This window comes from Neocloeon triangulifer, unplaced genomic scaffold (genome assembly GCF_031216515.1).
Source record: "Neocloeon triangulifer isolate White Clay Creek 2 clone unplaced genomic scaffold, ASM3121651v1 ptg000002l, whole genome shotgun sequence".
Lineage (NCBI taxonomy): Eukaryota > Metazoa > Arthropoda > Insecta > Ephemeroptera > Baetidae > Neocloeon > Neocloeon triangulifer.
Genome location: NW_026775545.1, coordinates 4,113,092 through 4,127,259, shown reverse-complemented (window position 1 = coordinate 4,127,259; position 14,168 = coordinate 4,113,092). Strand labels below are relative to the sequence as shown.

Sequence of the window (14,168 nt, the reverse complement as noted above, 5' to 3'; positions counted from 1 at the left end):
CAGTTATTAAGCCATGTGTCCAATTATATAATTTTATTTATATTTTGTACAAGGACTAAATAATATACACTAATTTGCTACACAAAAGATATCCTTTCATAACCTTTAGTTCCATAGAATGCAGTCTCGTGATCAAGAACATTGCCTTTCTTCAATTTCATAATGGCCCATCTATCTTTACATCGATTAGGGAGTCTTTTTTTATTCAAAGGTAGCGGGACATGCAATACAAGTCAAAGGTGCAGAAAACCGATTTTTTTCAAGTAGTTTATCTTTGGTTAGGATTACAAATCAAAATATACCTCCAAGTCAAGTGCGTAAGAACAAAAATCAATCTCACTTAAATAAAAATGCTAATATTTGGAGGTGAAGCAAGAAAAATTGTAAATCTATATCGTAAACAGTATTCGCGTGATCACAAAGATGCTCCTTACAAATTAAATCCGAGACAAACAAAGACTCCTCTGTTATTTAAATTTTGACCATCACATTTCAGTATCACATAATTAGCATGTTTCAACATTAATTACATAGTTATGACCGATAAATGAAATCTGGGCAAAGGCAACATTCTTCTTCCTTGCTTATTCGCACAATTTGTTATAACAAACTGATCAAATAAACCACTCGCGATACATGCTTTTCATCATATCTTTTGGGTTCAACAAATCTATACAGAGTAAATAAGAAGAATAAATTAATTTCTTTTTCAATACAAGAGATTGAGGGGGGCAAATACCTGATCACACCATTTTACAAAATGCTTTGAAATCTAATGGAAGCAAGACAAGTAACTGCAGTTAGATATTCTTAGGTGGTCCCGGTGGACACGATCGGCTTCTGCAACTTGTCATGATGCGCGGTCGTCTGCTTGCATGCCTGCTGGCCGTTTGTCATGGGCAGCGGGGATCCATTAGGAATCAGCTGCATCCCGCTATTTGCAATCTCTCGGTAGCAGTTTGCGCAGACCCTCACAGGCTCGTACAACTGCTCGGAAGGCAGCGGGGCTGTGTTCCAAGAGCAGTCGTTGCAGAAAATTTGACCACAGTTCCTAGAAATTCATTCGCTAATATCAGATGTGAAATGCAGTGTTTTTATTGCTGATGGAAAGTGGGATCTCTTGATTTGGGTGTGAAAACAAACATTTATTGACTGAACGAATTATAAAAAATAAAAGTACTACTTGATTCTAAAACAAAGGAGGAAAACATAATCTATATTCTAGTTGTTGTTTAAGTCATTCAACCTGCAGTGGTGCTTCCGTCTGCCAAGCCAAAACTCGGTATCACACCCCATGCATCTCCTGACGGCATGGTCGGGCATCCAAAGGGTCGGAAGCGCGTCTTTCTCCTCAACAGTTTCCCAAGACACATCTGACGCTGGTCTAGAGTTCAGACTCCCATTTGCAGCATGCTCTGCCATGCTGTCCACACTGTCTGGTAGGGATCCCTAAAAAATTTAATAAAATTATTTTCTTTGTTTCAAAACATTGAAAATCAACTAACAGTTTCGTCAGTCCTGTGATCTCCATTAGTCATGCCTGGACTGCAGTGGTGGCACACTTGTTGGATCAGGGCCATTCGCGTAGTGTGCAGTTCTCTTTGGAGAGCTTCAACCTGGCTCTGAAAAAAAAAAATTAATATCCAAATAACATGATAATTATTAAATGGTTACTTGGAAGTCTGAGAAAATGTGACGTAAACGTGTCTGAATGTCTGACTGAAGGGTGGACAGACCGTCTATGTCCACTTTGGATGTTAGCATTGGTAAGGGTGTGACGGGCAACTGACATTTGTGGTTGTGATTGGCTCTTTGAGCCTCATCTTCACCTGCTGTACTGCCGCTACCTAAAAACAAAAGAGCATTTAACCAACTGTAAGTAAAAACATTTTTTTTTTTCAAATAAGCATTGGAAGGGGAATTACCACAATAATTTCAATTTTTTTAGTTTACCTGGGGTAGGTGGGTAACTTGTAGGAGTTGAATAATGAGAGCTTGTTCTTGTATGGCCATTATGGAGGCCCCCGTTGTTGTTGCTGCACAGTTCAAGTACGCTAGACTCCAGCAAAAACTTCCGACTTGATGCACACACATGGCATTCCGACCCATTTTGATCAATCTACAATTATTTTGTTTGCAAATAAAAAACAATTTGCATTTAAATAGATAGAAAATCTTACCACTTGGTGAGTCTGCTGTAGTTTGGGTGAATCTTCTCTAGTAGCAATTCCGTTCGTTATTTCTGTTGGGACAAGAGTGTCTGTTGAACTTTCCACTGAGGGCATAGGCGGAGGTGGTGGAATAACTGGGCTAGGAACTACGCCGTCGACAGCGTCGCCATTTTCAGAGTCCTCCACCTCCTCGTCCTTGGTAACTGGCTCACTGTTTAACAGTAGACTCTCAATAGTGCTGAAAGAGTTGAAAATTAAGGACTTAATTTCACAAAATGAGTGAAATCAATACCTGTCTGTTAGACTTGGATGACTATTTCTTCTTGTCTGAATTGAGGGCGTATGAAGCGCCTGTTGCAAGTCTTCGCATGAACGCGACTTGCAAAGGTTTGGCGGCGGGGACGTTGGTGGAGCTGCATCCACTGTTCTCACAACTCCCCCCAGATACACCTCAGTCCATAATCTTAAATCACGCACACTGCACAATGGCCACAAAACCTGTTTGAGGATTTAATTTAATATTAGTAAAATTGTACAAAAATTTAAAAATTATTTCTTTGTACCTGTTGGTTGCCAGAGTAAAGCAAATTGTGGCAACCAGGATTTGCCTTGAGGAACCGCCACACCGACAAAGATCTTTCGGCCACCCTTAGCTTTGCCCTCTCTTGCTGAGAGTTGCACAAGAATGTGCCAAACATGTTCGAGTATACATGTTGTGCCAGCCGCACCTTCAATAGATTGACATAAGTTGCAAATTTGAAAAAAAGGAAGTTGGAATTTACCAGGTAGGCGTGGCTGAACTGGAATGCACAAGGAAACTGGGTCAGCAGTTGATGGACGCAGTCAAGCCACTGCAGGAACACAGGACTGCGTTCATTAATGTCGTCAGTGGCACCTGCTCCCAGTCCGCATCTATCTCCAAACTTGTGGCCAAAATCGAGCCACTCTCTTTCAATAAGAATTTGGAAACCCTAAATAAAAGCGAATTATTAATCTACCATGAGTAAATCTGTTAAACTTTATAATTTTTATGAAATTATTTAATTTTAACTTTTAACTTACATCGATCGTTCGGTAATAAGGATCCAGTAATAACTGGGCTAAGGCTACAATCTGAGGTGTCCTGTCCCAGCCGTCTGAGCAGTGGACCAGCACTGGCCTTGCTTCTCTCTCCATCGCCGCACTCACTGCAACTGCAGCTCTTAAAAGTCCGGATATGAGCTGAAACCATCTGCTCCCTTCGAGTTGACTGAACCAACTATTAAGAGCGTTTAATAATTTTATCGAATAAAACTAAATTCTTAATTTTACTTTGGCTGATCTTCACTGGCGCAGAGACTTCTCAGCGCCTGAGAGCTCTTTCGAACAGCGTGAATGTTGGCCAAATTCATAAATGAGATATCACATTTGGGGTAGTACTCCGGGCACTCGCAGCCACCTCCTCTGGCTCTGTTGGCTACCGCAGTCGTATACGATCGCGCGTCAACAATCAGCACATTCTGGAAATAAATTTCAATCAGTTAAGAGGTTCCGTAAATAAATTTGACAGAACGCCAACCTTTGAATCTGGCTGAGATTGAGGTTCGTCGGCCAACTCTCCCTCTCCTTTGGAAGTCACTTCTTCACAGGCACAGGCTTCTGCGATGGCTCTGATCAATTCTTCGTCTTCTGCTGAACGCCAACCCAGCCAACCAACCTCAGGCTGGCTGCATCTTGCCAAAACAGCTCCATTTGTATGTCTGTTGATAAAAATTAAAAATTGAATTATGCATTAATATTTAATTTTCCAACGTTAGTTAACAACTTTTTCATTTTTGCATAAATGCAAGATTTTATTTTAATTGATGACTGCGTGAGAATTAAAATACTTCATTTACTCTCTGTGGTCAAGGCTATCAGTAAAAATAATTATTCCCGTGCAAATAGTTGCCAAGTGAATATGGTGCATATCAACTTAAGACTCAAAAAGAGTCCTTTAGTAATCTTTTTCTGTCAATATTGCAGCAGATAAAAATGAGAAAATACTGTGGTCTGATAACATAAAATACCATGGAATTTGTCATTGTGCACCAAAATAAAATAAGTTGGGCGAGAGGAAAAACAATTTGGATTGCGACACTGCAAGCCTCACATACCTCCAAACAACCGCAGGCACTCTGCGTGCGCTCCGAAATCTTGCCACAGCTTCCAGGGCTTCGTCAGTGATGCAAGATGGCAATAACAGCAGTCGAGGGTACGACGGACAAAGCGAGTATTCATAGTTCAGTTTGCTGACTCTCCAGGGTCCTCTTAAGTCAAACCCTAGTCTTTCGATCTGAGGGGGGAAATAAATATTTACAGTGATTTTGCAGTAAAATAATTACCTCAGAGTGGAAATTGTGTTCGCTGGCTTCAACACTTCCGATGAGCGCAGGGTTAGTTGGGCCTTCGCTCCTGCCACCCAGTTTGCTCCATGCCTCTTCGTCGGCTTCGTCATTTGCCCAGGCGAAAAATGCCAGCGCGAAAACTTTCTCCAGCACTCTTGGCTGCGTGGCTGCTTTCGTGATTCTCCTCTGCCATTCTGTACACGCCTCGCCAGAACTGAAGGAACATCTGGAAACAAATAAATTCAAAAAAATTAATAATTAGGTCAGAGTTAAAAATCTTGTAATAATTAATTATTGCTCAAAGTTGTTGATTTTTTTTTAATAAACATTAACCTTGCATAACCTTTGCCAGGTTCTCAATTATGAAACTGTATTACATTGCTTTATTATTTCACAGATGACATAACCATAAATAATTAGAGGTCAACCAGGCTATAGAGGAAGTGTTATGCTTACCTTACTGACTGTGCGTCTTTGCATAATATATGCAAGTAGAAAAGGTCTCTCACTTCTACTACATCTATCACAGTCAGAGGTATGTTGTAACTGCAGCCCTCGTTCTGCAAGAAAACTCTGCAAAGAAAGAGAGAAATTGTAGAAAATAGATGTCACTTTAATCAGACTTGTCAAACCTGTAGTTGGACAAGGCCAAAAGGCCTCCATCACTGACTCGACTCAAATGCTCGATGCTCTCGCCGAAAACCGGCCCGAAGGGCCCTGAATTGAGACTGTCCGGCTGCACATCCTCGGCCAGAGTGGCCTCTTGAAGGTCTTGCTTTGGATACAGCTCGGACGCGTTCACGTTGCAGAGCGAGTGCAGCGACGGCACAGTCATCGGCTCGTCCAGCTCTGAAGTCATCGTCGCTGCTGCTGCTGAAAAAGAAAAACTCGCGTGATCATCCGACACGTCTCTTATTCATTCGAGGGCATCAAATTACATTTGACGGTAATAAAAGATGAAGATGGAATGGAAAATAAAAAAAGACAGCGACCTTGAGAGCCGCCAAGGTTCTTGAAGTCAGGCTCGTTTGGGAAAAAAATATTGTTTGCAAGCCAGTTTCTTTTGAGAGAATTCCGTTTAAGGGAGAAAAATAAGATTTTGCAAATGGGAAAAAAATGAAAGTTGCCCGTCTCCAAAAAAGGCAGCGACACAAACAACTACCACATAATTGTGCAGACGGGACGGCACGCCTACTGCGAGATATTTTTCGAACGACCTACTCAATTTCATCTCGATTGATTTCGGCTGATAAGGGGTGTGCGTGCTCCCTATCAAGTCGGACAAAATCTCGTCCAGGTCGGGCATGAAAACAAGTTCGCCGTCCGCCTGACTCTGTCCCCCGTGCGTGTTTGTGATGGTGAAACGTCAAATCATTGCAATATGTGTATGGTATGATAATGACCCTTGGCAATTCTCGAACAGTGACGTCGGCGCCGTCCGACACTTACCGCGCGATTCCTGCCCAAACGGTTCGTTCGTGATCTCCGCCAGTGGTGCAAGTTACTGATCTGACAATTCAAACCGCTGATAACGTTGAATTATACCCATTTTTATGAGCAATGTCAGAACCAATAACAAATGCTCATAATGGCGACTCAAGAGTCAAGACGAAAAATACACACTTGGGGATGGCGCCACTAGCGACATCTGCAAATTTCACTCTCTGGTACTTTAGTGATGAGTGCGAATTTTCCGTAATTCTTCACATCTGCAGCATTTCTCGTGCTGTTTAGCCTTGAAGTATTGTGCAATATTTTTTCTTTGATTTTTCCAAGGTGATTTTAATAAGAAAACACGCGACAAATTGCTGATTTTGCCAAAATTTACAGGAGTAGTACCTCGACCTGGCAAAAGATGTCGGTGGCTCCGTTGCATACCTACTTCCGTTGGATCGGTGACGTCAGAGTGAGCCAATCTCTCCTACATCGCCTGATGTGTGTCTGTGACTGTGACATAAAACGCCAATAAAATGCTTATTAAAGAGTTGTAAGTATAATTAAGTGATAATTGTTATCAGCCGAGCATCTCGGCATCGTTTGCTGGGCTCATTTGCCGTCAAAAACAGCCTCGGGTGCCGTTTTTGCATCGTTTGGCCGGTCCCTCCAGAGTGACCCGATTGAACTCAGTCACCGTGGAGATTGGTCATAATTAATGGGGTTGGCCGCAAACCACGGTCTTTTCAATGACTAATCGTTGAATTACACCCTCCTCGGGCAATCTGCTGAATTTTTTACACATTCGCAATTTTTTCGGCCCGGATTTTGGCAAAGCGCTAAAAAATTTGACAAGTTCCTTCGGGTTCCTCCCTCGATCTTTGAGAGCTCCGTTTACATATCAAGCAGCCCCTAATCGGCCACGCCTTCGACCCAGAGGCCGTCGGCCGAATGGAAAACGAATTTCGGTGCTGTGCACGCGGCGAAAATTTAGAAGGGACGCTCTCATTGGTGCCCGAACGCGTAGATTACGCGTAATCAGACAGGTGTGTGAATCACACGATTCGATAGTTCTCAGTCGGCCAGAATCAACACCCGAGTCGAAAGTTTTTCGCACCACTCTAGCCATGGCGCCTCAAAAATCATATGAATAGTATTAATTGAAAAATTAATTATAATTTCCCTCTAATATTTTGTTCCTTTAATTTGTTGCAGCCGAGTGACGCTTCCATTGACAGTGGAAGAGGTGAGTTTTTTTCTTTGATTGCATTTCATTGCACACCTGTCTGTCTGCCTGTCAACTTTTATGCAACTTCTCTGTTTGCAGTACCAAGTGGCTCAGCTGTACTCAGTCGCAGAAGCCAGCAAGAACAACACAGGCGGTGGCGAGGGAATTGAAGTTCTGCGTAACGAACCCTTCGACAACCACCCTCTACTCAATGGCCAATACAGCCATGGGCAGTACACTTACAAGATTTATCATCTAGCAAGGTAAATAGAAAATACTCTTGTAGCAAAATTTTGCAATCATTAAAGATGGAAAAGTTTAAACAGAAGAGGAGAATTAAGTTGAAAATTAAAGTTGGAAAAAATTTTCCCTGGATTAAAAAATGCAGTGCACCAAAAAATTTATTTAGGTATATTTCTAATTTTTTTTATTCAACTGAATATTAGTGGCATTTTTGCAATAGCGCTGGTGCCCTAGAATTAACGCTGAATACGTTTTCTTTGACAATAAAATTGCTTATTATTCTATATCTGTCGTAATATAAAATAAAATGGATTTTTTTAAAGAATAAAAAACAATTTTAAATTAATTAGTTCATAAAATATTTAATCAATGTGGGGGTAGTAAAAATTATATAATAATATGATTAATTTTTTTGCTTACGAATAAGGAATACTGATTTTTATTTTGTTCGCCAAGGGTTCATATTTTTTCTTGAATTTGGAATAGTTTAAAATGTTGCTCATGACTCATGAACGAACATTTTTATTTAGACATTAATTCGCTTAAAAACATGATTTTTTCCTTGAAATTATCTGACAAACGAATAAAAAATTTAACAGCAAATTCATAAATTTAAATTTTTTTATTCAGCATTTTTATGCTAATGTTATGCTACAATGAAAACAGAAATTGCTTTAGCAGTGATCTCACGTTTATTTATAATTTTTTTTTTCATCAAAAATCCGCTCGCCTGGTTACTTTTTTGTCTTTGATAGCGTTATCTTGTTGTTAAAGAATTTGTGCGGCTTTTGAACCTACACGCTCTGCTCAAAGCCTGGTCGGCTCTTGCTTCCTCTAATTCTCTTTTCTCCTCAAACAAAGTGGAATAAAAATCGCGGGTGCTCATGCATCAAACATTAGTCTAGAGGCAGATAAGCGCCTCCTTAGCGCATGCCAAAGCGCCTCCAGGTCAAGGTCGGGCATCTCTGGCTGCGTCGCCGTGACTAATCCAGCGTCCGACCGCAGGCAGATCGACTTGAATTTGAGACGAGCGTATTTCAGTTACACAATCGACTTTCGCTGGTCATTATAAAAAAATGAAATTAATCGTCTGGCGCCTTGCTGGAATTATTCAAGTGCAAAACAAATTTGATTTGCTATCGGCTGACGTGTTTCGTTTCATTATCAGTTGGTAATTAATAAATAGCTGCAGTAGTTGCGCTCTTATCTCCGGTGTGGCTTTCGGTGCAGACTCTATTTTGATAGGGCCAGAGTTAATGAGTAGCAGTGATGACATCTTGTCTCTGTATTGCTGAAAGAAATAAAAAAATATAAAATATATAATTGAAAAGTAACGTAACAAGAGTGATTTTTATTTTGTATGTGCCTCAAATAAGGATAATTTGTGGTAAAATTAAATAATTTTTTGCTTTGTATTATGTTTATTACTATATGAAGATAATTTTCTTTTTATTATAAAAACAGGAAATACTCCTCTTATCTTATCAGTAATGTAATATGTTATTTGTACAGTATTCAACGCATTTTTCTCCACCACAAACGATTCCCCATAAAAGCCACTCGTCGTTTTCCATGCGGAGATCAAACGATTTCAAGTAGGGTCCGCTTCGGACTGTCAGCGCTCAAAGAGCCCATTTATGAAAAGAGCCTCGTTTTCGGTGTGTCTTTAACATGCAAATGCGTTTGCCCGAAAACACTCTCGCACTGCTTACGGTGGCACAGACAGAAACGTGAATATTAATGAATCGAAAATGCAGCAGCACGAAACAACCACATTATACGGTTTCCCGTGCCTTGATCAATTGACGTCTGCGGGAGTGCGGGTGCCGGGAACACGAATGAGATGTGCGCCGTATTGATTTTCACGTCGACCACGTGCTTCCTCTTTTTTTTCTCGCTCGCTCGTCTTTCTATTTATTCACCTCCCTGGCTGTCGGCAAAAACCCGACACCTGCTCTCCCTTTATCCGGGAACAAACAAAGGGACACTCTCGTTAACGTGCCCGACCAATTTGCGTTTTCAGCATTGCTTTCCTTTCTGTTATTTCGCCGGGCAGGTCAAGTGGCGGCTGCGATCGATTGCTAGAGTGACAATTGGCATTGGCGTACTACGCTCTCTTTGATTGCTGCAGCAACCGCGAGTCAATGCAGTTCGCCGACCTAGGCTAAAAATAGAGCGCGGCTAGAGAGATACATAATTCAGCGCCTTTTGTTACCGAATAAAGATACACAAGGGGACTGTTTCTTTGCGTGGCTGTTTTTGATTGAAGAAATCACTGAAACGTTTGCTGCGAAACAATTGGTTTACTTATCTCCTCTGTTTACCACAAACACAAAATAATTTTTTTCCTTTTTTTACTGGGTTAAATTTAATATTTTAAATTTAAAACTAAAAAATTATTTTGGGAAAAAATCATTAACAAAATAGGTAAAGACCAAAAATTTAAATCTTTTTATGAAATAATTAATGTTTTTAAATTGGTAAAAATACCACTTAATTCACTATGAATTGCAATTTTAGCACAAATTTATTTTTCACTTATCAATAGTAATTATTTTAGTTCTTTTAAAAATTTAATTTGATTTCTTGTACTTGCTGCTAATGAATTACAAGGAATATTTTTTTGTTTCCTGTTATTTTGGGTATAATTCCAAAACTTGGTATATTTGCCTGCTTCGCGATGAAATGTATGCTGTGGGACATTCGACCGTCCACCTTCAAAACCTAATAGTTTAATTCATTTGTTCGCAGTAAAGTGCCAAAATTCATCCGGATGTTGGCACCCAAGGGATCTCTAGAAGTACACGAGGAGGCGTGGAACGCTTATCCTTACTGCAGGACAGTGATTACTGTAAGTTTGAAAGCAAAACCCTGACCCACAAAATTTGAATAATATAATTTATGAGCTTAAATTACTATACGCAATATTGCCATCTCGGTGTAAATTTTTAAATTTTTCTTCCCCACGATTTGTATTTTCCAACTTCCGCAGACCAGCTGTGGGACTTTTCCTACTTTATTATTATTACGAGTGACATCAATTAAGTTAATGATTGATTGCAAATTGATTTTGACGCAAAATTGCGTGCCCTAACACAAATTTCAGAATCCAGGTTACATGAAGGAGAACTTTAAAATTGTGATAGAGACAATGCACTGTGACGATGTTGGCGACCAGCACAATGTGAGTGAAGCGGCCGACGCCGATTGTTGTTGCGTTTGATTCCTTTCAGCTACAGCGCGCGGTGGTGCTTTCCGTTGGGTTTTTTCCACTCGAGCCCTCCCCTAGTCTAGGCCCCACGTCCCATTTTCTTATTTCTATTACGAAAGTTTCTAATCCGAGTCTTTTCTCTGTCTCTCTTTCAACACTAGAACCCCGGGTATATGAAGGAAAACTTTTATATAATCATTGAGTCATTGCATTTGGGTGATACGGGCGAGCAGGAGAATGTAAGTCGGAACTTACTTCTGACGCTTCTGCCATTAACATCATGCATTCTCATAATTATCCTTCCCTTTGCAAGCACAAACGCTAATGCATGATCCTTTTTCATCAAACCTACAGAAATAATATTAACTCCCACTCTGTCTCAAAGCCTCAGATAAACGTGAATTCTTCCTTCTCTCGCACTCCCATCAACTTCGAGCTTTGCATTGTACCGAGCCAAACGCACCTGTAGCGCTTGAATGCTTATCATTTTTAACGGGTTTTACGCTGCTTTGGACTAATTTCCAAATCACCACTTTTGTTTCGAGGCTCCAACTTAAAATAATGTTTCACTTGAGCATCGCAGTTTTCAAATTTATTTATGCAAAGAATGATTAAAAAAAAAAACATTGTAAAAGGGTGGAAAGTGTCATTTTAATTTTTTTGTGTCTTGTGATATTTTTATCGACCAGTATTTCAATAGTTTAATATTTATTGTCCAGTATTCTAACATAAACATTTTTAAATTACTTTAACTAACAATAAAAAAAAAAGAAATCTTGGCAATTCTGAAAGACAAAATTAACTCACTACATATATATGGGACTTTTCTGCCAGTCTCAATAACGTCCACAAGCAGCATAATTCGCACCCGCATTTCATTTTACGTTTCAATTGTGTTGTTTTGTAGCTTTTTTTAAAGATTTTTTTTCATTCCAATGCAGGTGCACCAGCTGCCCGAAGATAGGTTAAAGCAGCGCGAAGTGGTCCACATTGACATTGCTCACGACCCTGTTCAAGCGTCAGACTACAAGGGGGATGAGGACCCTCAAAAGTTCAAGTCGGAAAAGACGGGTCGAGGTCCTCTCGTTAGTAAAACGTGGAAAAATGAGGTAGGTGGAAAGGAAAGAGACAAAATAATATAGCAACCAACTGACGATTACATCGTTTTGCAGGTCAATCCTGTTATGACTTGTTACAAGCTTGTCACTGCCGAGTTCAAGTGGTTTGGAGTCCAAGGTCGCGTTGAGAATTTTATCCAGAAGTCAGAGCGACGACTGTTCACAAATTTCCATAGGTTTGTATAATCTATTTGATGTTTACAGTTGTAAAAGAAAATTTTGATCATATCCAGACAAGTGTTCTGTTGGATGGACCGTTGGTTTGGGCTTACTATGGATGATATCCGAGCAATCGAAGACGAAACAAAGAAGGAGTTGGACCAGGTAAGTTTCAGTGAAATTCCGCAACTTCTCTTCATTTAAAAATTTGCATTCCAGCAACGCAATGTGGGCGAAGTTCGAGGAATGAAGGCTGAAACTGACTAAGCCAACTGCTGTGAATCCATCCTTCTCCCCCAAAACCCTCATTGGCTTGCGCGACCTCGTAGGAACTCGAATAAAATTTCTGTTTGCATGTGCAGCCGCCGCCACCTTGAAACTTAAAACTTGAGAATATAGACAACTTGCCCAATCCAGAAGTAGACGAATCGCCCTCTTAAACAGAGATAAATTAATGTCGAAATGAGTGCTTGAACAAGTGCAAGCTACACACAAAATTTTCTGGTATGCCGTCGATTACTTGGAAGAGACGTCTTGTTCCTCGATTACATATTACTAGTCACTGGCTATTTTCACTTTGAAATTTTTAGGGATTGTAATTGTTTGAGACAGAATTACAAAGAAAAAATATCACAAAACCAAATCACTACAGTTAAAGAAGTTAGCAATGTTGCTCATCTACTCGCAAAAGAATTTAAAGTAATTATTTATCCCTTGTAATGATCAAAATATCGAGTGGCTAGAATTGTGCTTTTTTATGATTCCGTTACGGTGTTATCAATCGATAGATTTAAGAAGTTGATTAACTAATTGTTATCTATTACGCCTTCTTTGCATTTTCATTTTTATAAAATGAAAGTTTCCTAACACGGAAGTAAGTGATTGACATGTCCGCAGGTGTCAATTAGTGCAGTGAAATTATTTTTTAATTAAAAAAAAACGTATTTGTTTGTCACTACACATAGCGTTTCGATCGCTCGTAATCATTGTTTACGTTCCGCTCTTATATAAATATACCTTCAGCCATAATACATAACAATGCAATCACTTTGGTTTGTTTTATTTTCTTTCACTGTATCGTTTTCTTACTTTCACAAAGCCATATTATGATGCAACTGATCTCGCCACAGACACAAAAAACAGCTCATTCTCTGCATGATTTTATTCCGAAAGTGGAAGTAACTATTTTCTAATGAATGCCAAAACGATTTGAGCAAACAGTGCCAAACATTGAAAAATTTGGCGTGGAATTACTATTCAAACGATTTAGTGAAATGCGTGTAATTTGTTCCGCGGCACTGTTTTCTTGATTCCGAAAATCCATTCAAGTGCAAATGAGGAGAGTACGAGTGGAGCTTTAAAGCATGTTGATCTTGTCGTTTGTTTCGTGTTGTTATTAATTACTGTATGTCATGAAATAGTCAATTTAGGTGTTGCAATAATGAGTCGGCGGTGGTCACAAGAATTCATTCTCTGGCCCAATTAGAGTGACGGAGCATACTTGTTCTCAAATTATAATCGAGAAATTTCGTCTCGTTGGGGCGGATCATAATGAATGGTGATTGAATCATGTATTAAAAATAATATCATTGAATAGATAATTCGACTTATTGCAAAAGAGCCCTGCTCCTTTTATGCATGCCTAATAGGGGCAATATGTTAATTAATCTCGTTGTTAAATGTTGAATTGAAAAACGCGTATACTCTGCGTAATTTTATTAAGAAAGAAAAAAAATGAGTCGCTTTGAAGAATGAGAATTTTTTATTTCATTCTGACTAATAAGCAATATGTACTCCAAGCAAACCTATCATCCTCTCGCGTCAAAAGTGTACGTTTGGTCATTCTTTTGAATTATTTCCTGTCTGAATTTGTTGATCAATTCGAGACACGCCAGTCACTATACGTGTAATTAATGAATATATCGTTTCTGATTGTTTCCAGAAACACCAGAGATAGCTATGCTAGAGTGCTTGTTCATTCTCAAATAAATTGTATAATAGACACACCTAAAACATGTAAATAAGTATGGTGAGACGTTAAATGAATGCAAATTTATAAAAAAAAATTATAATTTTGCTTATTATATAAGAGGAATAATTCAAAACACGTGCACTTTCAGATAATTTTGTGATTCATATATTATTATAAAGTTGATTCAAAAGGGCAGAATAGAGCATATTAAATTATAGAATTACAATGCGTTAGCAAAGAATTGTAAAAAGCTGAAAGCTGAGATA

The 14,168-nt window shown here is 39.3% G+C and overlaps 2 protein-coding genes across 8 annotated transcripts; one reads left to right on the top strand and one right to left on the bottom strand.

Annotated features, from left to right (window-relative positions):
- Positions 1-18: 18 nt before the first annotated feature.
- On the bottom strand, positions 19-6,163 carry LOC132205502 (myotubularin-related protein 3). Of its 5 annotated transcripts, none has more exons than XM_059634585.1 (17): positions 5,987-6,163; positions 5,170-5,410; positions 4,994-5,110; positions 4,535-4,763; positions 4,307-4,485; positions 3,730-3,910; positions 3,483-3,670; positions 3,234-3,429; positions 2,954-3,142; positions 2,735-2,899; positions 2,464-2,669; positions 2,181-2,409; positions 1,954-2,119; positions 1,675-1,847; positions 1,506-1,622; positions 1,247-1,449; positions 19-1,051 (listed from the first exon to the last, which is right to left on the bottom strand). In XM_059634585.1, the coding sequence occupies exons 2-17, from the start codon at positions 5,394-5,396 to the stop codon at positions 811-813; spliced, it is 3,006 nt and encodes a 1,001-aa protein (XP_059490568.1). In that variant the 5' UTR covers positions 5,397-5,410; positions 5,987-6,163; the 3' UTR covers positions 19-810. The 5 variants fall into 5 exon arrangements, with proteins under 5 accessions (XP_059490568.1, XP_059490569.1, XP_059490566.1 ...); XM_059634586.1 differs by having other exon boundaries at positions 5,170-5,407; XM_059634583.1 differs by lacking the exon at positions 5,987-6,163 and adding an exon at positions 5,759-5,896.
- LOC132205504 (phosphatidylinositol transfer protein alpha isoform) lies at positions 5,814-13,644 on the top strand. 3 transcript variants are annotated; one of them, XM_059634591.1, is made up of 10 exons: positions 5,814-6,313; positions 6,368-6,524; positions 7,187-7,217; positions 7,299-7,462; positions 10,194-10,293; positions 10,815-10,892; positions 11,595-11,762; positions 11,826-11,947; positions 12,005-12,095; positions 12,150-13,644. In XM_059634591.1, exons 2-10 carry the CDS (start codon positions 6,508-6,510, stop codon positions 12,195-12,197), a joined length of 819 nt encoding a protein of 272 aa, XP_059490574.1. In that variant the 5' UTR covers positions 5,814-6,313; positions 6,368-6,507; the 3' UTR covers positions 12,198-13,644. The 3 variants fall into 3 exon arrangements, with proteins under 3 accessions (XP_059490574.1, XP_059490572.1, XP_059490571.1); XM_059634589.1 differs by lacking the exon at positions 10,815-10,892 and adding an exon at positions 10,549-10,626 and having other exon boundaries at positions 5,831-6,313; XM_059634588.1 differs by lacking the exons at positions 5,814-6,313; positions 6,368-6,524; positions 10,815-10,892 and adding exons at positions 6,620-7,124; positions 10,549-10,626.
- Positions 13,645-14,168: the final 524 nt, after the last annotated feature.

What these genes read in the sequence shown, in the direction of transcription:
- LOC132205502 (XM_059634583.1), bottom strand. Translation starts at nt 5,843, where the DNA reads ATGCCCGACCTGGACGAGATTTTGTCCGACTTGATAGGGAGCACGCAC. An exon ending in TTGGCCTTGTCCAACTACAG is followed by an intron (nt 5,111 to 5,169) that starts GTTTGACAAGTC and finishes CTTTCTTTGCAG; the next exon opens with AGTTTTCTTGCAGAACGAGG. An exon ending in CATCCAAGTCTAACAGACAG is followed by an intron (nt 2,410 to 2,463) that starts GTATTGATTTCA and finishes CAACTCTTTCAG; the next exon opens with CACTATTGAGAGTCTACTGT.
- LOC132205504 (XM_059634588.1), top strand. Translation starts at nt 7,099, where the DNA reads ATGGCGCCTCAAAAATCATATGAATA. An exon ending in CCTCAAAAATCATATGAATA is followed by an intron (nt 7,125 to 7,186) that starts GTATTAATTGAA and finishes AATTTGTTGCAG; the next exon opens with CCGAGTGACGCTTCCATTGA. An exon ending in GTAAAACGTGGAAAAATGAG is followed by an intron (nt 11,763 to 11,825) that starts GTAGGTGGAAAG and finishes ATCGTTTTGCAG; the next exon opens with GTCAATCCTGTTATGACTTG.